The sequence below is a fragment of the Caretta caretta genome, chromosome 25, assembly GCF_965140235.1.
Source record: "Caretta caretta isolate rCarCar2 chromosome 25, rCarCar1.hap1, whole genome shotgun sequence".
NCBI classification, from domain to species: domain Eukaryota; kingdom Metazoa; phylum Chordata; order Testudines; family Cheloniidae; genus Caretta; species Caretta caretta.
Window position 1 is genome coordinate 14554695 of NC_134230.1, and position 27425 is coordinate 14582119.

General features: G+C 53.2%; 1 protein-coding gene across 2 annotated transcripts in view; it reads left to right on the forward strand.

The window, feature by feature from the left end:
- The window catches only part of PALM (paralemmin), a 68941-nt gene that overhangs the window by 32161 nt on the left and 9355 nt on the right, over nucleotides 1-27425 (forward strand). The window contains exons 3-8 of one of the 2 annotated variants that reach the window (XM_048830844.2): nucleotides 4673-4753; nucleotides 7381-7511; nucleotides 18986-19103; nucleotides 20679-20700; nucleotides 21550-21612; nucleotides 26711-26842. In XM_048830844.2, coding sequence (XP_048686801.2) covers nucleotides 4673-4753; nucleotides 7381-7511; nucleotides 18986-19103; nucleotides 20679-20700; nucleotides 21550-21612; nucleotides 26711-26842 — 547 coding nt within the window. The remainder of the gene's footprint in view (nucleotides 1-4672; nucleotides 4754-7380; nucleotides 7512-18985; nucleotides 19104-20678; nucleotides 20701-21549; nucleotides 21613-26710; nucleotides 26843-27425) is intronic. The other variant, XM_048830845.2, reaches the window with a different exon arrangement.

Below are 27425 nucleotides of genomic sequence, written 5' to 3' on the forward strand. Positions count from 1 at the left end.
TTCCCATGCCTGCTCAGCGGATGGAGGTTTTGGCAGGGGCTGACTCACTCACCGTCTAGGACCCAGAAAAACGCCGGCTGAGTAAGCCGTAACCGGGCTCCTCCTGTGGGTCTGAATCCAAGCAGCTGATTTCCAGGGCGCTCGCATCTGGTGCCAGCCAGGCTGTGGGTGAGGTGAGATTCCCCTGCCTCTTGGCCAATGAGGGCGGATGGGGCTTGCTGGTTAGCTGACTCCTTCCCAGCTGCCTGGAGATCTGGCGGATGGTGGTGTCCGTTTCTATGGGACTTTCGCAAGTGTGCAGAGGCATCCGGTCAGGGCCATGGTTCACTGGTGGGGGCCTGACTTCTAAAGCCCGGGGAGAAACAGGCTGTGTAAGGGAGCAGAAAGGGGTATTATTGTCAAGAGAACAGGAAGTGTCATCCAGCAAGGAGCTGAGCGCCCCCTACAAGACGCCAAGCGCCCTCCACTCCCAAAGGATCAGGCCCACAGATATAAGGTGGCTTGTAATGGAAGCTCCCCAGCTCCGGGTGGATGAGGATGCAGATGTGGAGAACCAGCGCGGAGGCGTGTAACTGCTGCACGGTGCAGTCTCTGCCTGGTCCTCCTTTGAGACGGAGCCAAGCGGGGTCCTCTCCCCGCGGCCGCATGTTGGCTCCCAGCCCGCACCTTTGTGTGGCCGCCTTGCCTGCCAGCTTTCCAGGCCCCGCCTGCAATCGAGCCGGTCGCTGCCACACAAAGGGCAAATTGTTCTGGGCCAGGGAAGAAAACGTGTGACGCTTCCCAGGATCGGGACGTGGCTGAACTGACTCGGATGAAATTAATCAGGATCGATCCCAACAATGGTGCAGGGACTGGAGGTGGCTCGGATCTTCTCCAAGGGCTGGGGAAATCCAGTTCTCATCTTGTTTCCAGGTGGGGGCTTTTGGAAAAAGCAAGGCCCAGCCTATGAGGCAGTGAGGACTAGTGGACAGAGGCACTAGATTAGCACCCAGGAGATCGGGTTTCTATTCCAGGCCCTCCCACTGATCTGCTGCGTGATCTCGAGCAAGTTACTTCAGCTCCCCATCTGTGTCTGGGAGTAATCACCCTTGTGGGAGGTCATTCTGACTGGTCTAGCCCTCTGTGTCCCAGTGTTGATGGATTAGAGCAACCCTCTAGCAGGAAGAGCACTCTTGGGGTTAAAGACTTGGGAATCATTAAGAAAGGGATAGATAATAAGACAGAAAATATCATATTGCCTCTATGTAAATCCATGGTATGCTTACATCTTGAATACTGTGTGCAGATGTGGTCACCCCATCTCAAAAAAGATACATTGGAATTGGGAAATGTACAGAAAAGGGCAACAAAAATGATTAGGGGTATAGACTGGCTTCTGTATGAGGAGAGATTAATAAGACTGGGACTTTTGGAAAAGAGACGACTAAGGAGGGATATGAGAGAGGTCTATAAAATCATGACTGGTGTGGAGAAAGTAAACAAGGAAGTGTTGTTTACTCCTTCTCATAACACAAGAACTAGGGGTCACCAAATGAAATTAATAGGCAGCAGGTTTAAAACAAACAAAAGGAAGTATTTCTTCACACACTGCACAGTTAACCTGTGGAACTCCTTGCCAGAGGATGTTGTGAAGGCCAAGACTATAACAAGGTTCAAAAAGAACTAGATAAGTTCATGGAGGATAGGTCCATCAATGGCTATGAGCCAGGATGGGCAGGGATGGTGTCCCTAGCCTCTGTGTGCCAGAAGCTGGGAACGGGTGACAGGGGATGGATCACTTGATGATTCCCTGTTCTGTTCATTCCCTCTGGGGCACCTGTCATTGGCCACTGTTGGAAGACAGGATACTGGGCTAGATGGCCCTTTGGTCTGACCCAGTATGGCCGCTCTTATGTTCTTAATGACCCAGAATTGGGAGTCGAGGTGACTGGGTTCTTTTTCCAGCTGTGGTGAGAGTAAGATCTAGTGGTTAGAGCAGGGAATTATGAGTCAGGACTTCTGGGATCCATTTTCAGCTCTGCTGCTGCCTCATTGTGTATGCTTGGCCAAGTCCCTTCCCCCGTCTGGGCCTCAGTTCCCCTTAGCTGTAAAAGGGGGATAATGAGATTTCCCTGTCTCACTGCACAGTTTAGGAGGCTTGATTCATTTGTGGTAGTAAGGGGTGTGAAGAAGGCATGATAGAAATGCAGTGTTATCTAGTGGATAGGGCACCAGATTGGGAGTCAGGAGCCCTGGGCTCTATTGTCCATTCTGCCACTCACCTGCTGGGTGAGTCATGCCCCCTGCCTGTACCTCAATTTCCCCTCCCACCCTTTGTCTGTCTCTGTTTCATGTATAAGCTCTTTGGGACAGGGACTGTCTCTCAGCGTGGCTCTGTGCAGCGCCAGGCACAATGGGGCCCTGATCTCCGCTGGGCTTCTTGGCTTCATTGCAGTAGAAATAGTTCATCGTAATAATACTTGAGGTCCAAGTTCGCTTTGGCTCTGGGAAAACAAGAATTCTGGGCATGTGTGTGAATGTTGTTCCCTTCAAATCAGGGCAGGCATCAATTGCAAACAAGAGACGTTATTGTCTGAGTAGCACAGGCTCCCATTTAGTCTGAAATACACGTGCTTCAGCCAGTGTAATTAAATTAAAATTCTCCTGGGAGAACACGGGGGTAAGTGAAGGGCAAATATATTTCACGAAAACCCGATATATAACGCAAATACATTGCAGATGGCCGATGAAACCCGGGGCTGCAGCATGTTCGCCCACCCCTCTTGCCCCTTCCAGCGGGGACTCCTAGTGGCTGTAAAGCTAATAGTACGGCAACAATTTACAGAGAGCCTCGTTGAGACCAAGGCCCTGTTGTGCCAGGTGCTGTACATGCACATAGTGTGAGACAGTCCCCTCCCCAAAGAGCTCACAATCTGAATAGACAATGGATTATTCTCCCCATTTTACAGATGGGCGAACTGAGGCACAAAGCAGTGAAGTGACTTGTCTAAGGGCAGGGGAAGTCTGTGGCAGAGCCCAGCTTTCCTGAGTCCCTCTCTAGACCATCCCTTTTTTTCCCCGCTAGGGCCCAAACTGGGACAGCCGAGAACTGATTTTCAGAGCTGCTGAGGGCAGTCTCCGGGCTGTTCTACTTTATACGAGCTGCTAGCAGCTGGCCGCTAACTGTGGATCAGCAGGGCCTAGCGGTGTCCCAGCTGGGCCTGTCGCAGCGGGAGCGAGACCGAACACACGGCAGGTGCGGGGTGAGCTGAAGGGGAATGGGGAATTCCAATCACAGCTGGAGGGCTTGGGCCTCGATATTTGTTCTTTTGTTGTCGTCCTCCTTAATCTGAAAGGGAAAACCTCGAGCCAGGGAAAGCGGCATGTTTGGTCTCAGTGCATGGAGTAAGACACAATAGCTGCCTTGATATCAGCTGTTAGAATGAACCTGGCTCCTGCCCAGCTCTCTCCCCTCTGTCCAGGGTCTCCAGGTCCGTCACTGTCGCTCAAAGGCTAAGTGCAGCGAATCGATCTAGGCACAACCGCCAATCCCAGGCAGTGGGGCAATCCCAGGCAGCGGGGCAATCCCAGACAGCTGCTTGGAAATCCAGGCCGTCGAGCCAGGCAGCAATTCCCCTTTCTCCAGGCATCAACGATGGGATTTAGGATGCGTTCTCTGTGCCACGGGCTGGGGGGCATTGGCTGGGTAGCTGCCGGGCATTGGTGGTGCAGCGGTTTGTTGGAACTGTACCTGTGGGGTGTTGGTTGTGCCGTGCGTGGCGTAGCTGTGGCGTGTGGTTTGTTTAGCGGTCGTGCATTCTTTGCGTAGCTGTGCGTTGTGCAGGTCGCCGCTGAGCACCGGTTGTGGATGGGGCAGTGGTCAAGCATTGCCGGTTAGTGCAGCGGTTGTGCATTGTGGCGGTGGCGAGCGTGGGGAGCGTTTGCGTAGCTGGCCAGGCCCGGGTAGTTGTGAAGCGCTGTTTTTGTAGGTGTGTAGTGTATGTGTGTATTTGTCGTGTATTGTGTAGCTACAATTTCTGGGTAAGATAAAAATGAGGAAAAAGTGGGGCGGGAGTGGAAGGAATAAACCCTAAAGGAGAAGAATGTTGAGGGGGGGGGAATCCTCTCTGGCCTGCCCCATCCACGCCTCCTGCATACCACAGTGATGGAGCCGCAGCAAGGGCTGAGACTGGAGAAATCTCAGCTGTTGAGTTGACTAACTTGGGGGCGGGAGGGAGCAATTTCCTGAGTCAGTGAGACAGGTCAATCTAGTTAAAATTGACTCTGAGAACAGGCCAGATCCCCGGCGGGTGTAGATCAGCCTCGCTCCCATTGGTGTAGATGGGGCGTACCGATCTACACCTGCTAAGGACCTGGCCCGACACCTGCCCACTGGGTAAGGGAAACCAGTCCTGCCGGCGACTCCCCATTAGTCTGGGAGCTCGGCGACTTTGCAGGTTCCGGGAGGGGCTGACTGAATCACTGACCCACGGGGGAAATGGCTGCAGACCTGCCCCAGGGCCCATGTTTAAGCGCACACCTGGCTTTAAATGGGTGAGCCAGGCCCCCTGAAGTCAACGGGACGCCCCACCTTCTTAAAACTAAATCCTGGCACGGCTGTCCTAACAAACATGATTAATCATGAATTCATCCTTTTCTTTCCCCCTTCTCCTTCTTCTCCTTCGACTCTCAGGAGAAGAGGAAACGTCAGATCGAGATCGAAAATAAAAGGCGGCAGCTCGAGGACGACAGGCGCCAGTTACAGCACCTAAAGGTAGCGATGCGGCTCTGGGCCCATGCCGCAGGGCTGAACCTGAGCGGGACCCGAGCCAACCCCAAAGCGTGCCCAGAACCGCAGCCCAGTGTCGCTGAGAAAGAGGGTTCAGGGGTTCGCCTGGGGCTTACGAGACGCGGGGTCAGTTCCCAGCTCTGTCACAGACTCCCTGTCCAGCCTTGGGCAAATCACTTAGCACCAGATTGGTCAAGGTATTTGGATGCCTAACTCCTCATTTCAGGGGTTAGGCACCAAAATATGTTTACAGATCTGGCCTGGAGCTTCTCTAGGCCTCTGGTGCTATCTGTGAAGTGGTGTGATGCTACTGCCCTACCTCCCAGGCTGTTGGGCGGTGAATAAAGACTGTGAGGTGCTCGGTAGAGCACAGTGATGGACACTTTTCACATGGTTAGTGGGGTGGGGGAACCATTCCCCCCAAACTGTGCGACCCTTCAAATGTGCTTTATCCTTTCTCCACCTTCCCCTCCTCACCCAGGTATTCAGTTCAGTGTTTCACTGCATGGTCACCTTCCAGGAGCAGGTATGATGGACTCGGGCAGCGTTTCTCAAACTGGGCTCCCTGAGGGTATTCCAGGGGGTCTGCGGGTCCCGCTGATCAACTCCTCTCCCATCCCTTCCAGCGCCTCCTTCACCCCGGGGAACAGTAGTTCCCTGGCGTGAAGGAGGTGCTGGGAGGGAGGGGGAGGAACGGGGAACTCTGGGTCCGCGCCACTCCTGGAAGCGGCCAGCACGTCCCTGCGGCCCAGGGCGGGAGCAGGGGCTCTCCGTGCGCTGCCCTCAGCCCAAACACCAACTCCGCAGCTCCTATTGGCTGGGAACTGTAGCCAATGGGAGCTGCGGGGGTGGTGCCTGCAGGCAGGGGCAGCACGTGGAGACCCCCTGGACCCCCGTCTAGGAGCCGCTGCCAGAGGGATGTGCCGGTCACTTTCGGGAGCCGCCCAAGGTAAATGCTGCCCCCCCTCACCCATCCCATACCCCAACCCCCTGCCCCAGCCCAGAGCCTGCACCCAAACTGCCTCCCAGAGCCCTCACCCCCTCCTGCACCTCACCCTCCTGTTCTAGCCCTGAGCCTCCTCCAGCACCCAAACTCCCAGCCCAGAGCCTGCCCCCCCTCCTGCCCCCCCCACCCCCTGCCCCAGCCTGGTGAAAGTGAGTGAGGGGGCGTGGCCTCAGGGGAGGGGGTGGGGCAAGGGCTGAGTGGGGTGGCTTGGGGGGGTCCCCAAAAATTTTTAAATGAAAATGGGGGTCCTCGGGTTGCTAAAGTTTGAGACTCGCTGGACTGGAGGGTGAGCAATTAATATTGCCACGTCTGGGAAGAGGCCATGAGAAGCTGTATTCCTGGAGCTTTACAGATCGGGGGTAGCAGGGAAAGATCCGGGATGCGGACATGCCGCTTTGAAGGGCTTCCTCTGAAAAGTTTCCATAGCGGAACGAGCAGCTTGGAGACCAGCCATCCCCTGCTCACTTGAGCCAGGTGGCAAAGTCTGGGGGCTGACCCTAATGACTCACTCGCCCTCAGAAACGTGCCGTGGCACGAGACATCCCCCTTGCTAGAAACAGCTGCGATCACCTAGAGACAAACCCACTGGGCTCTGGGTTTCCCCGAAGGCCTGATCTGAACAGCATGGCTAGGCCAGGGCCTGGCTCTGAGTGTGTCTCTGGAGAGGGGAAAGCAGCATTTCCCCAGCACAAAGAACGTCCCTCGCTCCTCCCCGGGACTGCTAGGCTGTGCCTGAGGACCTCTGACATGGGCTGGGAGGGCTAATCGCTTTTCTGATGAGCCCCAGACTGCACAAGGTTTGAAACCACACCAGCGTAGCAGGCCATGGCTGTGTACAGAGACAGCATGGTCACGGGTGGGACTTGAATCTGCAACCACGAGGACCCAAAACCTTTGCTGCTACTGCTTGGGCTAAAGGAGCAATTCCTTCATCCCTGGCAAAGTGCTTTTGGATGAAAAAATGTTCGCCAGCTCGAGTGGGTGGTTTGGTTTTCCTAGGTGGGAGGGAAGGAGTTAATGGAGCCAGACCCTGAATGAAGCATCCTCTGGGAGTTTGACCCGAGTGAGAGGGAAGTGGTGAATTCGCCATCTCTGGATGTCTTCAGATCAAGATTAGATGCCTTCTTGGAAGTGGCTTTAGCCAACATGATTGGGCTCAATACGGGAGTGACTGGGTGAAATTCGCTGGCCTGCGGGACACAGGAGGTCAGACTAGCTGTTCTAATGGTCCCTTCTGGCCTTAAGCTTGATGAAGACACCTGAGGATTCACGCTCAGATGCGATGATGATGGACAGCAGTATAGATAGATAGATTCAGCCCCATGATGCAGAGTGATGTCCTTGCTAATGTTCTGCAGGGCCATCATCCCCTTGCTAATGTGTGTTCCTGGGAACACCACCCGCACCCAGCGGCTCCTCCGGTAGGAGGTGTCATGGTACCGCTCTAGGAGGCCCATTAGGGGAGACCCCAGTGCTCAGCCTCCTCCCTGATATGTTGGTGGCACAGGATTGTAACCCAGGTGCTCACACCAGTGTCCCTAGTGCAGAGGATGAGGTGGGAGGAAAGTAACCAGTCTCTCTGTATTCCCTTCCCAACCCTACGTAGTCCAAGGCTCTGAGGGAGAGGTGGCTGCTGGAAGGAGCCCCGTCGTCCGCCTCCGAGGAAGACGAGGCCATGAAGAAGCAGATGCAGGAAGACGAAGTGAAGACCAAGGAGCTGGAAGAAACCATCCAGAGGTAATGGCGAAGGAGTATATGGAGGGCACCCCCCCGGAGGTGAGGGGAGTGGGAGGCCACTGGTGGGTGCAGAAAAGAGTGCACAGGGTAGGTGGGAGCTGGTCCCGAGAAGAAAGTAGCAGGGTGCCAACAGCTACACCAAGAGGTTGGAGGCAAATGAAGGTGCTCGTTGGCTTTTCACTAACAACTCACTTCCGTACACCCTTCACCCCACCCTGGTCTCCCTGTGTGCCCCTTCCCTGGCCTGTCTCTGCGATGTCACGGACATTTGTAGCCCCACTTGTGAGTGCCATGCAGATCAGCTGGAAGAAGCCATGTTCTTCAGGGCTGATGGGACTATCACGCACAGGAGACCCAGTTCCCTTTGCATGTGGACTAGCTGGCTCCTGCTCGGAGAAACAGCCACCTGGAAAGGGACCCATGGTGAACCCCAGGTTCACGGCACAGGCCTCAGACCGCACAGAACACACGATTCTGGAGCATTCGTCTGGGGTCTGAGGTAGCGTGGTTTGAGCAGGTGCCTTTGAGTCAGGATGCTGAAGTGCTAGGCCTGATTTGGGGAGGCAGTGTGATCTAGCGGTTAAAGTGGGGGTGAGGCACCAGGACTCCTGGACTCTATTCCTGGCCCTGCCACTGATTTTATTTGTGTGACCTCGGGCAAGTCATCTAATCTCCCTGATTTTCCGTCTGTGAAACGGAGAACTGGTCCATCCCTACCTCACCGTGTGGTTTGTACGTAGAGCTTTGAGATTCTCTCATAAGAGGTGGTAAATATAAGCTATTCTTATAAGTGGGGCTAAATCCTGAGCTCTTGACTCAGACCTTTGTCAAGCAAAGCCCCTGTGGCAATCACTGGGCATGTTGCCTGAGCGAGGACCGCCGGATTCGTACTCCTGCTAGCAGCGAGTTCATGTTGAAGCCCTGAAGACACCTCGTGCTATTTTGGCTTCTCCAGTCCTGGAGTGTCTCCCGCTCTGCTGTAACTGGGGCCGGGTGTCAGGGGGAGAGCTGTGCACAGTGGTGGGGGGCTTTGGCGGGGAATAGGGTGGAGGGGAGTGAAGGATTATGTAGGAGGGGCAGCTCAACTTCTTCAGGCGCATCCAGCCGGCTGGGTGTTGCCAGGAAATACAACGGGCTTGAGCTCCCCGTTCCCACACGGGAGAGCGTCCGACACACACTGCTCAGCATTCCAAGCTCCCTCCGTCCAGGAGCTGCTGACAGAGGCACTTTTCCCGTCCTCTCCCCACGCCGTGTGGAGCGAAGTCACTGTCCGTGCATCCGGGGCAGAGTCACAGCTCCATAGCTGGGCTGCAGAGCGGGGCACCAGGGACTCTGTTGGCTCTGCATCCCTTTCTAAGTCCTGAGGTTTTTTTCCAGAGCCGTCCTCCTCCTCTGTCACTTTAAAGCCTCCCGCAACCCGTCCAGCAGCCTTGACCTTCTGACTATGGTGTGCTGGCAGCTAGGGCCGGTGGGAAATTTTCCATCTAATCTGTTTTTGGCTGGAAATCAGGGAGTTCAAGTAAATGGGATTTTCCCAAAAAGTTTCTGCAGGAAATTTCAAAATGCTGCCCCGGTGCCTCGGAGGAGTTGCAGTTTGGACTCCCATTCGGCTATGTGGGAAACTCATCCAAACTTCCCCTCCCCTGAGGTATTGTTGATGTATGACTCCCTCCCCGCACCAAAATGAGCCGGGGTTTGGAATAGCAGCCGGTGACGGATTGGGATCATGGAGGGGCATCGGCAGAGCTGGATGTAGGGCGTCTGGGGTTGGAAGAGCCAGGGGCGATGGGTCAGGACTGAGCTGCAGTGGAGACGGTTGTATGACATCTGGCCTTGCTAACACTGGCCATCTCCAGCCAGTACTGTTAGTTCGTCCCCTCCGTTTCTTAAGTGCTAATTTCCCTCCCGGTTCAAAGGCCAAGCAGTTTGGTTTTCCCCCTGTAATTTTCTCCTCATGCAGAGGGGATTTCAGAACGCACTTGCTTTGTCCTTGTGGGGAGAGGCCGACAGCCACGCGCCCAGAACCCTCGAGCAGCCATCAGCGGCAATTAGGAGACGACATTATTTAAAGTGAAAATCCAATCGAGACTGGGAGGGGGAAAGGAGGGAAATTGAATTCGTCAGGAACCTGTGACACTGTAATGCTGCCCCCGGGGTGGTATGCCTCGACACAGATGGATTCACTCCCCCAGCTCTCTCCCTAATGGCATTTGTGCTTTTCATGTTGCTGGAGGCTGCCGAAAGCTTCCCAGCTAGACACACAAACTCAGGGCTGAGGGGCAAGGAGCACTTGGTGCCATGGACAAAGCTCCATGACGATATACAGTGGAGGGATGATCCTAATGTTGGCTGCGGGAGGGAGGGGTACATTAGCTGGGCCTTTCCCATCTCTAGCTCGTAGCTCCTAAGAGTCTATGTCTCGCATCCGTCTAGACCCATTTTGCTTTCTCAGTCTCAGGGGCAAAGTGGGTTTATACCGTCTCAGCTGATCTGTGTTCCTGAAATTGATCAGAGCCGAACGCCTGTCCCCTCACCACCTGGGCTCTGCCTTTCCCTTCCCCTCCACGGATGACAAAGGGGACGCCCCCAAGGAGGCCAGTCACAGCTGCTTCTTGCATGGCTGCACCACCATCCGCAGACAAATTGGACTCCGCATTTCACAGCGAGCACCAATCCACCCTGCAGTTTCAATGGGATGTGACCGAGAGCAGAAGTGAACCCAGTCTGTGCATTGTTACATACGTGCTCAAGGTCCTCGTTAGAAGCAGTGGGAAGTCTCGCCTATTGCAAAAAGTGCAACCGTTTCCCCTTCGCAATTCGGAGATTAAGCGGGGACATGAGCGCGGTCTTCAAATAGTTGAAAGGCTGCCATAAAAAAGATGGAGAAAAGTTGTTCTCTCTTGCCAGAGAGGGCAGGGCAAGAGGCCAGGGGTTCAAACGACAGCACAGCAGATTTAGATTAAATCTCAGGAAAATCTTCCTGGCTGTAAGAACAGTAGGACGATGGAACTGATGCCTCGGGAGGCTGTGAAAGCTCCTCCACTGGGGGCTTTCTAAAGGAGGCTGGACAGCCATCTGCCTTGGATGGGTTAGACACAACAAATCCTGCATTTTGGCAGGGGGGTCAGACTAGATGACCCTTTAAGAGGTCTCGGGGATTGGGGCGGTCACTTTCAGACTCCTTAGAACTCTGTCACCAATCAGAGTACACTTAAGCATGTATGCAATGTGATTGGCTAATGGCCTAGATAGCACTGATTTCTGGGGAGGAAGGTATGGATTCCCTCACATGGCTGTTTTCAGACCGCTGTGATCTGGGATTTGTCTCCTGTACATAGCAGTGCGCACGTGGTATCAGATATTTATTGTTATTTGGTAGGTGGCATTGGCTGGCTAGTTGGGAAGGAGTCGGACTGCTATTTAGCCTTCCAGTGGATATTGAATCACAGCAGCAACCAGATCTGGAGTGCTGGCTTTGCAGTCATATATCTTAGGAGACTCCGATGAGTTAGAAGGAAAAACGAGAGACTTTTACCCTCTCCCACTAACCTCCTTCTTGTTCATTCAGCTGCCAAAGAGCAGAAAGAAAAAGCCAGCAGCAAAGAAGCCTTGCTAGGAGAGGTATCCCAGCAGCCAGAATGCAGTAAATTACTCCCTCTCTGTCATGCTGGCCATTAATTACAGAGAATCAGTGCAGATATAGGTCAGATCCAAAGAGGCCATTGTGCCTGTTTAATGGCACAATGGATTTTTCAGAGACCAGAGCGGGGAAGGACGCTTTACAAACAGGAGACCAAAATAAAAATCCGCTGAAGGGGACAGTGTCAAAATAAAAATTGTGAATGTCCAGTCCGGATGGTGATCTCAGCTATAAGTACAAATCTGGAGGAAGTTCACTGACACCCTGGTTCCATACCAGCAGAAGTGAGGTCAGAACGAGGTCTCTTTGGTTAAAAATTCCCTGCCTGAATGGCTAATAACCACAACCAGTTGGGAAATGAGGACAGGTTTTTATGAGAAATTGTGAAGCTTTTGGGGGCAAAAAGCTCAGCAAAAATTGAAATATTTCATTCACCTAATAACATAACAAATATTTCAGCTGACTAATAACCCCGGAAACCCAAGGAACATGATTTTAGTCTGATCCAAAGCCTGTGGATGTCAATGAGAGTCTTTGTATTCACTTTGATTGTTTTGGGATCGAAACCTTGCACCACGTTGGTTTCAGTGAGGCTGCTCAGTTGTAACAAGGATTACATTTGCCCCACGTCCACTTTGCCAACTCTTGCGATCTAATTTTAATTTAATTTTATCGCGAGTCTCATGATGTTTGGAGCTTTTCTTAAATTGCCAGCTCCCGGAGTCATGTGAATGTAGAAAAATCTTGGCTTTTATTTTTAAAAAGTTTCTGACCTTCACGGTTGCAGAGAAAAGTTTGAAAGCATGAACATAAGAATGACCATACTGGGTGAGACTAAAGCTCCATCCAGCCCAGTATCCTGTCTGCTGACAGTGGCCAATGCCAGGTGCCCCAGAGGGAGTGAACCTAACCGGTAATGATCAAGTGATCTCTCTCCTGCCATCCATCTCCACCCTCTGACAAACAGAGGCTAGAGACACCATTCCTTACCCATCCTGGCTAATAGCCATTAATGACCTGTGTGTGACTTAAAGGCTCCAAAACCAGAAAGCAAATACCCAAGCTATATTATTATCTCATTTTTAAGCCAATATTGTGATTTTTATGGGGCTGGACTCCTGATTCTTGAATGCTTGAGCATAACAATTCTGCAGTTTTAAAAATCTGATTTCATTCTCACTGCTGATACTGTTTGTTTATGGAGGATTTTTTTTTGTTTTTGTTCTTTTGCATTTCACGCAGGTAGCAAAACTAGTCTCGTTGGTTTCATTTTCTAGTTTTCACCACGCGATGCTTTTGTGATCAGGAGACAGTTGCTGCAGGCTGGGATATTCCAAGCCTCCCCAAGGAGCTGTTTGCAAAACTGATGCTTGTTTTAAACATTTTCATGTCTGGCTCAGTGCTTTGCAAAAGTAGGGGAGTCCCGGAGCGGTTCCGTTTCATCACATTTACACCGGGTATATTTTCATCTGTGAGTAAGGAGCGGGAAAGCACTGGAAAGGGACGTAGGAGATCTGGGTTAATTCTCAACTCTGCCACCAACTCAGTGTGCGACCTTGGCCAAGTCCCTTAGGGTATGTCTACATTGTAATGTAAGCCCAGGGTTAGTAGAACTCGAATGAGCAGATCCCGGCTTTGTGAACCAAGGGCTTAGTGTTTACACTCATTTGTAATCCCAGGTTAGGAATTATTAAACCCCGGGATCCAGCCTCTGTGCTGCCTTATGCAGGCCCAAATCCAACCACCCATATCCCAGACTTCCTAGTGCCCTCCCAAAATGTGGCCATTCTCGCACTTTGTTCATGGTGCAGTGTTGGAAAACATTATTATCCACCACATTTGACTGTCCAGAAGACTGAGAATGTCGACCCATGGGATTGTTGGATACTTCTGGCAGATTCCCAGAGTACCAGTCCAGTGGGGCTGCATCTACACTGCAAGGCAATAGGCCTTGAACTCTGGGTTCTGGCTTGACTGAGGCACTCAGACCCTCCACCCCATGGGAGCCTGGATTTGAGCCCTGGGTTAGCACGATTTGTGTATTGATAGAAGGGGGGTTGGCATGAGCCTGAGTCTGAACCCTAGGCTTACAGGTGTGTCTACCCTGCAATGAAATACCCATGGCTGGCCCACTTCCGCTGACTCAAGCTCACGGGGCTTGAGCTGCAGGGCTGTAAAATTATGGTGTAGATGTTTGGATGTGGGCTGGAGTCTGAGCGCTGGGACCCTGCAAGAGGGGAGGGACGTGAGTATGTATCCAGAGTTCTGGATGGGCTTGTACAGCCCACGCGGCCCCATCTTCACAGCTAGTCACACGGGCATGCTGAGCCACACTGCAGCCCCACCGCTGATGGCTGTGTAGACAAACCCCTACCGTTCTAGCCCTTGTGACCCCGGCAAGGTTCAAAAGCGAATAAGGCAAACAAAAGAATCCTGGGGCGTTTTTAAAAACCTCCTCATTTTTAAGCCGGTTTCCTGAGTTTCGGGGACTTAACTCAGGAGTTCTGAACATTTGGGGTTGGCTCTGTTGGTTTCTCCCTCTGTAAAATGTGGCTAATGAAACTCCCTTTCTCCCACCCTTTGCCTGTTCAGACTGTAAGCTCTCAGTGCAGGGATTTTCTCTTAGGAGGTGTGGGCCCGTCACTGCAGAGTTAACTTGAGCTATAGCCTCGCTCAAGTGAGAGCATCCACACTGCAAAATTACACTAGCTACACAGAGTAGTCGTGTTCGCGGCGGACGAGTTATGCTTATGCCAGCTGTCGCCTAGATCCCCTGGTGGGCCAGCCAACTTGAGCTAGACGCACCCCCAACCTCAAGTTAAGGGGCTTTGCATGTGGACAGGATCGAACTGGGGCAACACTCGAGTTAATTTTGCCAGGTTTAACTTTGAGTTCAAACAGGAATTAGCCCAGGGACGTTCTCTGGCCAGTGCTGTGCAGGGGTTCAGGCTGGATGACCGGAGAGGTCCCTTCTAGCCTTATGATCTATGAGTGTATGCCGCCTTGTTTGTACAGCGCCTGGCACGATGGTGTCCTGGTCTGGCTGTGGCCTCCATGTGCTGTTTTATACAGATAACAAGAACAGTTATCTGTGATCTGTTGAGTTATCCTTGCAGAAGTGGTATAACAGAGAGGCGAGCCAAGCTCGGGAGTTATAAAATCCTCAACTCAATCGATGGTCCAGTGGTCAGGTCATTAGCCTAGAACTTGAGACCTGGTTCAACTGCCTCTGTGACTTAGGGCAAGACACTTAGCCTCTGTGTGCCTTATTCCCCATCTGTCCAGTGGGGATTAAAGCCCTGCCCTGCCTGACAGGGGTGCTGTGAGGAGGAATACATTAAAGATGGTCAAATGCTTGGAGATCTCCTGAAAAGCGCTCTATAAGAGCTAGGTATTTATTTCTATTGCAGGAATACCTAGGAGCTGCCATCATGGACCCAGGGTGCTAGGCGCTGTACAAACACAGTCCCTGCCCCAATGATTTTATGCTCTTTAAAGTTCCAGTGAATGGTTTTTGTCCGAAGCTACATTTTCTTCTACTCTGTGCAGCCCTCGTACTGTCACCAGAATTGATCAGATTCTGTAGCTGCCAAATTTCAGCCTTTTAAGGTAGATGAATGATCTTCCCGCAATAAATGGTTTTTTGTCGTCGGGCCAGCTCTGTAAACGGCTGCCTTATTTTCCTGATTATGATTCAACCATCTGTAGAGAAGGGAGGGGAAAATGGGGTTTGACGCTAAGTTGTTTAGTGCTAAAAAGGCAAAACTGCGGCAAACACTCGGGAATCCTCTGACCGCAGGGGCTTAGGGAGAGACCAAGTGCGAGCACTGGTTAACGCTACCCAGTGTAATTCCACTGCTTCGGCATTTTCCGTTGAAAAATGAAATTCTCAGTGATGCTAGCATTTCGTCTTTCCTGAAACACCTATGGTCAGAGGGTGACCAAGGGATTTGCAGCTAATGGATTAGCGCACAGCTCCCCTGTGCGGTAGGTATCTCTATTTACTGGTAGGTAAACTGAGGCACAGAGCAGTGACGTGACTTGTCCAAGGCCACGTAAGGAGCCAGGAATCCACGCTGTGTATCCTGAGTCCCAGTTGCCTGCTCGACTCACTTGCTACACTCCCCCTCCCAGAGTTAAGACTAGAACCCAGGTGTCTTGACTCCTGTTCCTCTACTCTGACCACTAGACCTCACTCCGCTTCCCAAGCTGGGGCTAGAACCCAGGAGTCTGATCCTCACTCCTATGCTGTAAGCCCCAGCAAACAGTCACCTCGCACAAAAAAACTGCAGCAGGGATTGTCCTGGTTCTGACACGTCACCCTCTACCCATCCTGCCCCTTCCCCTTTCTCCTACCAGCTCCATAACTTTCTCCTCCTGCACGCTCTTGATCCCACTGAGCTCCCGCAGCCAGATGTCGCTGAGCAGCCCAGACTAGGGTGACCCTTTTCCAAACCGGGATGGTATTTTTGTCCTTTTTTTTTATAAGCAGCAGGAGATGCTGTTGTCCCGGTGGCAGCGCTGTGTGAATGGTAAGTATGGTGAGGTGCAAAGCCTTGAAATAAGTGGCCCACAGGATGCGGTGACCAAGGGCCCCGATGCTGCAAAGGCATCCGTGTGGACAGATCCATCCACAGTGGGTCAGCAGAAAGAAGGGTTCACCTGCCTGGGATCCCTTTGGCAGATCGTAGCTTAAGTTCAGCATTGTACACAATCCACTCCCAAATGTATGCATCTCTGCTCCAACATGGAATCCGAAGTCTCTAGCCTGATCTTCAGAAAGGGCCAAGCCCCTGAGCCGCTCTGAAAATCCTGGCCATTGAAGGTGCTTCGGTTGGGTCTCCAGAAATGGAAACACCCCAAATCACTAGCCACTTAAAAATCAATCTTGGGTGCTGCCAGCTGTTACGAATTACACCTGGTAGGACACGCACACAACTGCTACGAATTACACCTGGTAGGACACGCACACCAATGCTGCGAATTATACCTGATAGGACACGCACAGTTTGAATCTAGGCTGAGGCACATAAACAAAGTCCACAATGGCAGAGTTCCCAAAAGACACTAAGCTTATTACGCTCGAGCGTAGTGCCCCCCTGCTAGCCAGGAGGGGACCCTGAATACAGATTATACAAAGGTTATATACTTTTTAGCAAAGCATGTTGCCCTCGTGCATCGGAAACCTTAGCCAATATATAAACCCTTGTCTTATCTACCACCTATCCCTGCTTGGTGCATTTCTCGTGCTATACCAGTATGTTAATTTCACAGCATGGTCCTAAAGCCATGCATCAGTAACTTTATTATTAGGATGGGAGGCCTCACATCAAGGCAAAGAGACAGGGAGTTAGAGACTGACAAAAACCAGATACTGGGAGTCAAGGCAGGCTGGAGACAAGGAGGAGGATTTTTACAGGGATTCAGTATCTAAGGATCACTCCTCCTGGTGTATGATGTGCTGGCATTTAAACAATGGTGGGCCCCAAACCAAAATGTAGTCACATGCGCTAACTTTTCCTTAACACAGCCCAATGGACTAGAGAGTCCACTCTCAGAGCCCTGGGTATTGGCAGAGAGCATGTGGCATGTGGACAGGAAATCTGCAGCTCCTTTTGCCTTCTTCCATCCACAGCCAACGTCCTGCCTTGGAAAGGGTCGTGCATTGTTGGCTCATTAGTTCAAGGCTTTGCACGGGTAGCTCTGATTTGTCAGTGGCTGTTGTCCTCCCCTAGCTGTTATAAACATTCGGTGCAGGGAGTGAAAAGCTCGTGGACCTGGTGAAATCCTGAAGGGAAACAAGTGCAATCAACAGCCGTGCCACTGTCTCTTGCAGTTCAGGACTGGTGAGCGCCAGCAGCTGCTGCTGAAGTCAATGGAAATGAGGGCGGATTCGGCTCCTCTGAAAGTCAGGCCTTCCGATTCTCGCCACTGGATACTTAAATTGCCGTTGTTACCCACTGGCTGGTGTGTGTCACTGTCCCTCCCTACGCCTGACCCACAGAGGATATGGGTCTGTCACAGCTCTTAGAACCGAGCTTTTTAGCTCAAGCGGCAGAATTCGTGTGGCGAGCTCCGGAGACCCCCAGTTCAGACCCTGATGTTGGCTTAGATGCCATGCTTAGATCCCATCGGCTTCAAGGGGCACGGGTGAACTGGGAGCGCCGGCAAAAAGGGGTAGGCACCACAGAAGCCCTCAAAATAGAATTTAAATGGCACCTAGGCCTTGTGCTCGCTCCTTTATTGATTCACTTCCCGCGGGCAACGTGGCAGGAACAGATCCTGGGGAATAATCTGAATGAGGACGGAGAGGGGTGGCTTGGCGGTCCAGAGCTAGGAGGGTGCTCCGTGCCGTGGGAATGATGGGGAAGAAGTCGCAGAGGTAGTTGTAGGAGAAGTGGGACATTGTGGCTGGAGTGGAGGGGGCAGGAGATGATGCCCCCCTTCGAGGATTTAAGGAGTTGGATGGGAGTCTCTCCCTTGGGGAATTTGCTTTGCAAAATGACACCGTGGAGAGCCATATCCTCAGGTGGTGTAAATCGGCATGGGTCCATTGACTTCAGTGGAGCTAGTTATACCAAGTGAGTATTTGGGTTACACCAGTTGAGTATCTGGCCCATGAAACATCTATCCGATGGTCTCCGTACAATCCCGTCTGTCTGTTTGTCAGTCTCCGTACACTCCCATCTGTCTGTCTAGCTCCTTCAGCCATGTCTGGGTTCTACCAGTTAAAAACAGGCGGTGGGGTCTTTTCCACCCCTCTCTCTCCAACACCCACAGCCCCATTTGAATTTTAGGGCCTTATAAATAATAATCTGCCCATTGGAGGAGCTCGCCAGCTCTAGATCCCACCTGCAGCCTTTAGGCCTTCCTGTTTTGCCGGGGGGTTGCATCGTACCAATTGGCCCTGTTCCATGCACTGGGGGTTTAGCAAGGCATGGTTAATGCAATGGTGAAAACAGGCCCTTGCGCGAAGCCAAGGAAATTAGCAACAACAAAACCTGGGTGGGTCGGTTTAAATCCGTGGGTGGAGGCAGGTTTGGGGTTGGCTGAGCTCCGGCTGCGTCATACAATCGTCAGATGGGCAAGATTGGTGCCCTCTGCTTCGTATCCTGAGCCTGATTCTCCTTGCATTTCCATCAGCATCCGTCCTTTGGTTTCCATGAATTACAGCTGGTTTGCAACAGAGTAGGGGCCCCATTGAAAGCCAATGAAAGGGCTCCCCTTGGCTTCAATAAGCTTTGGCTCAGGCCATGTATGAGATCAGAATCAGGCCTCGGTGGGAGGGGGGTACAGTGACAGGGCATTGTGGGCACTCAAGGGAAGAGCAAGGGTGCTGTAGGTCAAGATCGAAGTGTATGTTGGGAGCTCTGAGAAGGCAGTGGGATCTAGTAGGTAGAGCAGAGGGGGCTGGGAGCCAGAACTCCTGGCTTCTATCCCCAGTGCTAGGTGCTGGTGGGGTCTAGTGGGTAGAACCGAGGGGGCTGGGAGCCAGAACTCCTGGCTTCTATCCCAAGTGCTGGGTGCAGGTGGGGTCTAGTGGGTGGAGCAGAGGGGGCTGGGATTCGGGAGGTTTAATTGTGATCTCTTTGGTTCTGTCCTTCCACCTCCCTTTGCTCCCAGGACAAGCTGGTGGGGCGGGACCTGTGCGGGTGGGGGGGCTGATCTTGGCCTGGATAACATAACCAAGCATTTTGCCCTCAGGTTCCCCGGGGGTCTCTCTTGTACTTGGCTCCTTTGTGACTAGTTGGGCTGACACTGGGGGCGGTGGAGGGAAAGCACCTGCTGCCCCCTCCCATCCCACGCTGCTCAGCACCCTCACTCTGTCTTCCAGGTTAGAGAAGGAGCTGGAGATTCTGGAGAACGGGGACTCGGCGCCTTCCACCAAGGAGAAGCTGGGGAAGGAGGCAGCAGTGACAGCAAAGGAGGAGAAAGCAGCAAACGCACAGAAGGTCAGGAGAGGGGGAGAAGGGGAAGCTTAGCCCTGGCTGGCCTCAAAACCTTCCCTTAAAGAGGTCAATGCCATTAACCCCCTAGAGTACCGTGGAGCCCAGAATCGCAACGGTATCTCCGTGCACAGGTTGTCATGGAGGGGCTGGGGGGGGTTAAAGGGATGCCCCGCGAAAGCATCTCTGGCTATTCCCTTGAGACAGCTGTGAAGGGGCAACAGGGACAGAACCAGCTGCCTCCGTTTACCCTCAGCCACCCTTGCCCAGGGCAGGGCTTCCGTTGCTGTAATGCACCAAATGGCCTCGAGTCCAGGCCTTCGGGGAAACGGGCCTGGAATCGGTTCCTCTGCCGTCGCATGGCGCGTGCGTGTAACGGCGGCTGCCCGAGCTGCTGTCAGAAATGTCTGCACCCCGCACACGAGGCCCCGGTTTCCCGGCTGCCTGCGGGTAAAATGCCGCCAGATCGGAGGGGCAGCGTTGGGTATCCACTCGGCGCGGGGCTTGGGGGCGGTTCTGCTCAGGAGTATTTTGCACGTGCACCGGTGCAAGCCGTGACACAGAAGCGAGGCAGGGGTGACTCGGGCATAGAGTATACCGTGCTGCGTGGCTTTATTAACAGGTGCGATCGAAACCGGCGACAACCAGCGCCTCTTCCCCTGAAAATCAAGCCCCTGTCGTCCCCAGGGCAGAGCTTTGCCCCCAGCCCACATCCGCCCCCCGAGAAAATCCTCACGCCTCAGCCACTGCGCTCGGGCCAGCCCCACAGCCCTGCCCGGTGCGCCCCCGCCTTGCCATCGCAGAGCTCAGCAAGGCCAAGGCACGCTGGCGAGCTGCCCGTTTGTGCGGTTAATCAGCCGCGTGGCCCAGCCTGGCAGGGGAGCAGACGGTTGTTTGCCGGGGGGGGGGGGGGGGAGCTGTCGTCAGCGGCTGTGCTCAGCCATGCCCCCTGCTGGATCAGAGTGGACACTCAGGGCCCTCCGCACGCCCAGCCCGGTTTATGGGGATGTGGGGCTTCGCGGGGAATTAAGAGGCCGATGATTGGCTGGTGTTTGTCACTGGGTGGAAATAATTGTGCTGATGAAGACCGAGAATGCTGGAAAGAAGCTGGAATCCGCATGACTGAGTTCTGCAAACCCATTCACCGCCTGGCTGGGAAGCTCGACCCCCAGGTGAAGGACAAGGGCTCAATCTAAAGGGGACTCGCTGCCGTTAGCCCTAAAGGGTCTATGACACAGCAGCTGAACGGCCCCGATCCCATCCGTGCACGTACACGCTGGCCAGTTCCGCACCGTATTCCCCATTCAAAGTGCGCCGATTCTGGGCGCTCCATTGTCTCTGCTTGCACAGACCCCACGTCCTGTGATTTGAGCTAACAAGTCTCAAGCCACATGGTTAGAATGAGACGTCCCTGATGCGCCGCGCTGGCAGGCAAGCCTGCAGCAGCGAGCAGGGGAGCCATTTGCTGTTCTCCTGGTTGGATTACCTAATGCATGCTTGGCTGTGTGGAGGCCTCGGGTGCCGTAGGAGGGCTCGGAGTTAGCAGTGCTTCCTGTAACCTCTCCGTGTTCTGTCTTGCAGACTCCGCTGGGCACAGCTAAAGGTGGGTTCTCTCCTGTCTCATCCATGGGATCTAACTTTCCTTCCTTCGTGGGCACAACCCATGCTCCCCTCATTTAAGAGCGAGCTCCCCAGCGCTCCTGCTCGGAGTGGTGGGCTTTCTAGGCAGGAGAAGCAGAACGAGATGCCTTCTGCTGGGCCGTGCCCTGGCCTCGCAGTCCGTGGTCACGCTGCACGGCTGGGCAGCACTCGGACAGGCTTGGCCGCTGGATGCCAGTCAGTGCTGAGCTCCCAGTCGCCTCGCTCTGCAGGGAGTGGATCCCCAGGAGCAGGAATGGCTCCTTCAGTCAGTAGATTCCCCTTTGCTTGGGTGCCACCCAGCGCCATCCCAGTCCTGGAAATGCCCCCAGCCACAGCTCAGGGTGGGTTGCTGGAGTCACCCACCTTACCAACCCCTTCCTTTCCTCCAGCATCCCCTTTCAAAACCCCCTTCTCCTCTCTCCATTAAACCCCGGGGCAACAGCTATCAGCCTTCTCCGACTGCGCCCGCTTTCTGCAGGGTGAACTAGGAGCTAACCTAAGGCACGAAAGCCCATTTGCAGGGGGCAGCAGCCTCCCAGGTGGTGGGAAGGGCCTCCCCCCAGCTCCCCGGGGCGCGGGGTCGAAGAGGCGAGCTGGATGATCGTTACTGTTGCAAGCCCGGGACATGCAGCGGTCTCTATGATCACCCATGGAACAGTCCTGGCACATCCCCTGTTGTGGTGGACGTCATGGGGCATGGCTGGGAGCAGGGCATGGTGGGAACAGGGCGTGTCCCCTGCTATGGCAGGTCACCTGGATAGAGAAATTTCCAGCTTGGGAAGTCAATTGCTTTTCCTCTTCTTCCCCAAAGCGGAGCAGAAGATCTCCAACAGCCCCTTGAAGTTGGTGGAGGCCACTGACATGATGAAGGCAGGTATGTACGTCGCCTCTTGTCCCAGGGAGGATGCTCGAGTCCTGCTGCCCCATGGTACTTAGCGCTGGGTGGGGGCAGGATGCCGTGGGGCTTCACCAGGGTTGTTTTGTCTTGGAAGAGAAAATCGCAGCAAAGCTGTAGTTCTCAGACCAGGGCTGCAGGTGTCTATCAGCGTGAGTTGGGGACAGGGGTGCACGGCACAGGGGTCAGGAATAGGGTTCGGGTTAGGAATGTGCAGGGTGGGGTCGGAGTTTTCAGCTAGGTGGGTTGAGGTTATTGGTATCCATCACTCGGGGTTAGACTCGCAGATATCCATTAATGTGATGGTCCTTCAATACAAGTCGTATGCTCTGCACGTGGAACCGTTCCCCGGGGGAACGGCATGCGAAGCCCCCTGATACCAGACACATCCTATTCGGGGCAGGCTGAAATCCACCTTGTACCAGGAAGTCAGCACTTGGATCTTCCCAGCGTCTGGCGCATCCAAAGGGCTGTGCCCCAGGGAAACGCGAGTCACACGCGTCTAACATGAGACACGGGGTCGCCCGATGCAGTGCTAAGTACACAGTCCCGTGCGTTAAGGATGTGCTGGGGAGTTTCCCTCTTAGCCTGTTTCCTGGCTCTGTATCTGGTGTGGCACTTGAGTTGCCGGGGAGAGTTACCTTCCATGCATAACCTCGCCAATCAAAGCCAGTTGGCTGGCTGAATCTTTATTTGATTCAGTCCCTCTTGTTGTGGCTTCTTGAGTTTTATACAAGATCTAGTGTAGCTGCCAATCCAGCCTCTTGTATCCAATCCTGCAGGGACCAATCTGTGGGGACACATACACACACCCTGTGCATTGCACCTTTGGCCTCTGCCTTTGCATGGCTATAGACTAGGTGATCATGGGCCCCGGCCCATGACGTGCTGGCTCCCTTTGAGGTCAACAGAGGCTGAGGGGACTCCGCCCCAGGGGTGTCATTTCAGAAAAATTCAGGGGAGTCAAGGGGCAAAACTGTATCGGCATATAGGCCATTATCTGTGATTGTCATTCTGGGAGGGGGAGTGGAAGACAGAATGGAGCCTATAGACCTATGAAAAGTTGGGGGAGGGGCAAACCCAGGTCTCGCAAATTGCCCCCCCTTGCCCAATAGCACATGATGCCCCTGCTCAGCACCTGGCAGGACTGTGGCCCTATTAGGGCATTTCAGTCTCTAAGGACTGTGCTGCTCAAAACCCAAAGCAGGCTCTGCCTCAGTTTCCCCTCCCTCCAGGCCCACAGACCTTTATGAGGGCTTTGCCTCGCTGGGGCCCCTTATCCAGCAGGCTCCTGCTCCCTGCAGGGATCTCTTTGAGGCCTCCTGCCTGGGAGCTCTGGAGAGCTGTCACCTGCCCTTGTCCCAGCCGACTCCCTCCCCAGGCCCTCTCCCCAGTAGCTCATCCAGCCCTCCAGTTCCTTTGGGCCTATCCTAGGACTCCCCCCCCCCCCTCAGGCTGCCACTTAGATCTTCCAGCAGACCTAGTTCTAAGTCCCCTGCTCCCATCCCTGTCACCTGGGGATGGTGGTTACACCTGGCAGAGGCCAGGCTGAGCCCCAACCTTTTAAAGGGCCAGCTCACCCTGTCCCACTCTCCTAAAGCAGACCCCACACTTTTCCAAGCTGTGCTGTATCGTCACGTAGCAAAGGTGAGCTCCGCAGGTGGGTCTGACTGAACCAAACCAAGCCCAAAGGAACAGCGGGAGCAGGTTCTGTGGCCCAGACCCTCAAAGGTGAGGAGGTGCCGAACTTCCATTGAAATCAATGGGAGTTTGGTGTCACGAGACCTATGCGGATCTGAGCCGGTAGTCTCGTTCTGTTCTCTAGTGGAGGTGGATCTGTGATGTCTCCCGGGAAGATGGTTGACTCAGGAAATGAAGACACAGTTCCACACACAGAAAATTCAAAGTGTTGGGGCTGTTTCCATTTTGCAGGGCTTGAAAGGGATCCATTTGCCCCCAACATTTTTGGTGCTTTTTCACCAAAATTCAGAACGGTCACCCGAATATGTTGTTTATCAAAAAAACTTGACCTTGGTGGCTTTTCTTTTTTAACTGAAAACCAGGTTTTGGGTAAATGAAAAACGTCAATCATGATCAGGTTTAAAAATATCCATTAAAAACACCCCCGGAGAATTTTGTGCAAGACAGAGAGTTTTGATTTTTATTTTTATTTTTTTTTCAAAAATTTCAGTTTAAAAAAAATGCCATTTTTCAATTTAAAAATATGGAGGGGCAAAAACTGTCAGCCACCCTATGAGAGAGGAACGGGCTTTCCCAGCCCTCCTGTTGCCTTGCAGTGCATGTGTGTACTAGAGATGCAGCAAATGATGCTGCTCACCGGGTTCTCTTTACCAGTAATTAGCGACTGGCTTAAATCGGAAACCCTTCAGCCTTTGGGAACGCTGGCGCTGGATAGAGCTGGGTGACATTTTTCATGTGAATAGTTTTGCTCCTCCCCTCCCCCCCAAAAAATTGGAAATGTCAAAATGCTTCCAGTTTTTGTTTCAGAGAGATGTTTCCTTTCAGAATTTACCTAAATGTATTTTTAAGAAAATTACAAACATTTCCAAAAACCCCAAAAGCAAAACAAAAAAACTTCGTTTGGGGTCTATCCAAACTGGTTTGTTCCATCTGAAATGAAATGGGTTTTTTGTTTTTCTGTTGCATCAAGAAAAACTGAACTTTTTTCATTTTGGTTCAATCCGAAGCAATTGTTAAATCAAGCTTGGCTGGTTTTTCGGAAAGCTCCACTCTAGGAATTGTTTGGGGGCAGGTCTTGGGCCTGGTCAGACTACATAATCACAATGCTCCCTGCTGGCCTTGCAATCTAGGAACAATTATTTGGGGAGATTACTCAGTTCAGCCACCAAACTGAAAAATCAGTTATTTGCCCAGTCCTAACTGTGTATCCAGACTTTGAGCCCATCTCTAATAACTATGAGAAGTCCTACCCACAGTTCCTTCCCTGCAGAATTGGCTCAAGCTTTCAGTTGTATGTCTCTACCATATGGCAGTTACCCCCCCAGGGCACCAGGAAGGTGGAACTCAGAACTTCAGCGAGTTTGTATCTCCAAGAGGCAGGTGGACAGGCACCTGCCCATGTGATGGGCAAAGGACAGGCCACTCCAAGGCTCACGCTGTGCCATAGCTCCAAAAGCATTGCTGTGAATTTCGATTCCCGACACTGACCAGACATAAAGACGGCATGGCTATTTCTCAACTGCCTCCAGTGGGGCCATTTCACACTGAGTGGGCACCGACCACATGTAACTACCGGGCCAACCCCAGCCCTGCTTTGCCAGAGCTGCGTGGCGAACGGTTGCGTAGATGAGCTACGCCTTGAGTCCTACAACACAGTAAGGTCGAGCTAATGCCAAGAACAATCCAAGCTACAGCCGCAGAACCTCGGCCTTCCGAAGTGGAGATACTCGTTAACTACACGCTTGTTACATACATGTAAACCCAATTAATGTCAAGTGCGATCCATACAGCTCAATTGGTTTCCAAGCCCCAGGCGGAAACGTTATTTATATAATCTTAGATGCTGTTTCTAGCCTTACCCTTTTACCCTCTTATTTTTTGAAATCATGCTGCAGCTGCACTCATTTGGGTTGCCTGTTGATAGAAACCACCTTACTTTCCCTTGGGTTGATTTCTTTCTTTCTTTGCCTCCCGCTCCTTGTGGCTTGCTGGCTCAGAGGGAAGGACACGTTGCCTCCTAGCATGGCTCGTCTAACCCCACAACACAGCACTGCAGCCTGGCTGCTTAGATAAAGCCGGGTGGCTAAACTAAAGGCCGCTTGCAAGCCAGCCCAGCTCAGCTAGGAGTGCTTGGCAGTACAGATCTCCGTAGGTACATGCAGCCATTCTGCTGGAGCTCTGGTGTTTGCAGGTGAAGTGCAGTGGGGCTTAGCAATGTTGCATGACAGTGGTGAGGCTGCGAGACTGCAGGGAAGCTACATTCCTGTGGCAAATGATTTGCTTTCGCCAGGTGAGTACGGATTAAGCCTCAGCTACATTCGAGTCCACAGCTCCGTCGAGGAGCTACCAAGCCAAGGGGACATAGCAGGCCTCCTGGTCCAGGTGTAATGTACTAGAGCGGGGTCCGAGGTGTTCCCAGCGACGGGGATCCAGCGGTCGAAGCGCCAGAGGAGATCAGACGAGCCCAAAGCCAGGAAGCGCTGCACAGATGCCAGCTGAGAATCTGTCCCCGGGCCTGATTCTCCACCACCCTGCTCCTTGCGTTGTCACGGGCCCCTGCACAAAGCAGGGGGGACATGCCCCCAGCCGCGGGAGTGGGGAATTCCAGCTGGGGGAGTGTTTTGCACCCACTTTGCACAGAGGGGAGCAATGCCACAGAGCACAGGACAGCGGGCAGGTGGGCTCATGGGGCTAGCTGTTCACTGGAGAAGCCGAGCCCGATGTGTCTTTGATTCATATCAGCTCAGTGGACTGACGAAAACAAATCCTAAATTTCTTCTGCCTCCTGCATCCAGCTGAGAGAATCCGAGAGCAGGTGCTTTCCTGCCGTTCTTACTACAATTGAATTTGAAAATTGGGGTTTTTTACTAAATGTGCAAAACTGGAGTGAGGGTCAGATCCCTGCTCAGAGTCCTCAGCGGGGCCTGATCCTGCTGACCAACTGCTCAGTGGAGAGGGGCAAGCTAGACCCATCCCTCAGCTCTCTGGACAGACAGGTGACAATGGAAGCCGTTCTCTGCCCACAACATCACATCAGCTACCAAGAGGGGAGCCCGAACAGCCCCAGAGGTAAGGGAGCTCACGGCAGCACTGGGAGGGCCGGGTGCTAAGGATGCTGGAAGGTAACGTACATCCTGCTGGGAAGGCAGGGCTTGGGACCTAGGGACTGCCTGCCATGCACTCCTTGCTGGAGCGCACAGTGCCGCCTCTCCCCACCCAGCAGCTCCGAGCTCTCCCAGTGGCACCCGCACCTCTCCATCTTGCACCCCCTTCCCCCTCCCCCACATGCTAGCTGCCTGCTTCTGAGCGCTGGAGCCTTGTAGCGGGGTGGGAGCCGGGGGCTGGTTTAACTCTCACTGTCCTGTTTGTGTCCCAGCCATGTACTCAGTGGAGATCACAGTGGAGAAGGACAGAGTAACTGGCGAGACCAAAGTCCTATCCAGCACCACCCTGCTCCCCAAGAATCATTGCCTGCAGGGGGTCAAGGTGTACGAGGATGAGATGAAAGGTACGGGCCCAAAGAGCATCCCTCCCTCCCCAGGCATCCTGGAGGCCAAGAGGGAGGTGAAGGGAGAAGGTGACTGTAGGCACTACCAGAGGAGCAGGGCCAGTGACCAGTCACTGCCGTCTACCGCTCTCCGGCTTTCCTAGGGACTGGCAGACGGGCCCCTGCCCTGGCTGGGGTGGATCATTGGCACCAACTACTCAGGGTTAGCAGCTAACAGCGACCACACCCTGAGTCCCCGCTCAATACCCAGCGCGATGTTGCTTGCACCGAACCAGGAGAACAGTAGTGTTCTAAGGAACAGCCAGCATGGATTTGTCCAGAACAAATCATGCCACACCAAGGTGGGTGCACAAGTGCTTGAAACCCTGTGCTCAAAGAGGCGTGCTCAATGGTTTGCTGTCCAACTGGGAGGGCGTCTCTAGGGGCCAGCTCTGGGTCTGGCACTAGGCAATATTTTCATTCATGCCTCGGGTAAGGGAGCGGAGGGCCTGCTGATGAAATATGCAGATGACACCAAGGTGGGAGGGGTTGCAAGCACTTTGGAGGCCAGGATTAGCATTTGAAATGACCTTGAGAAATAGGA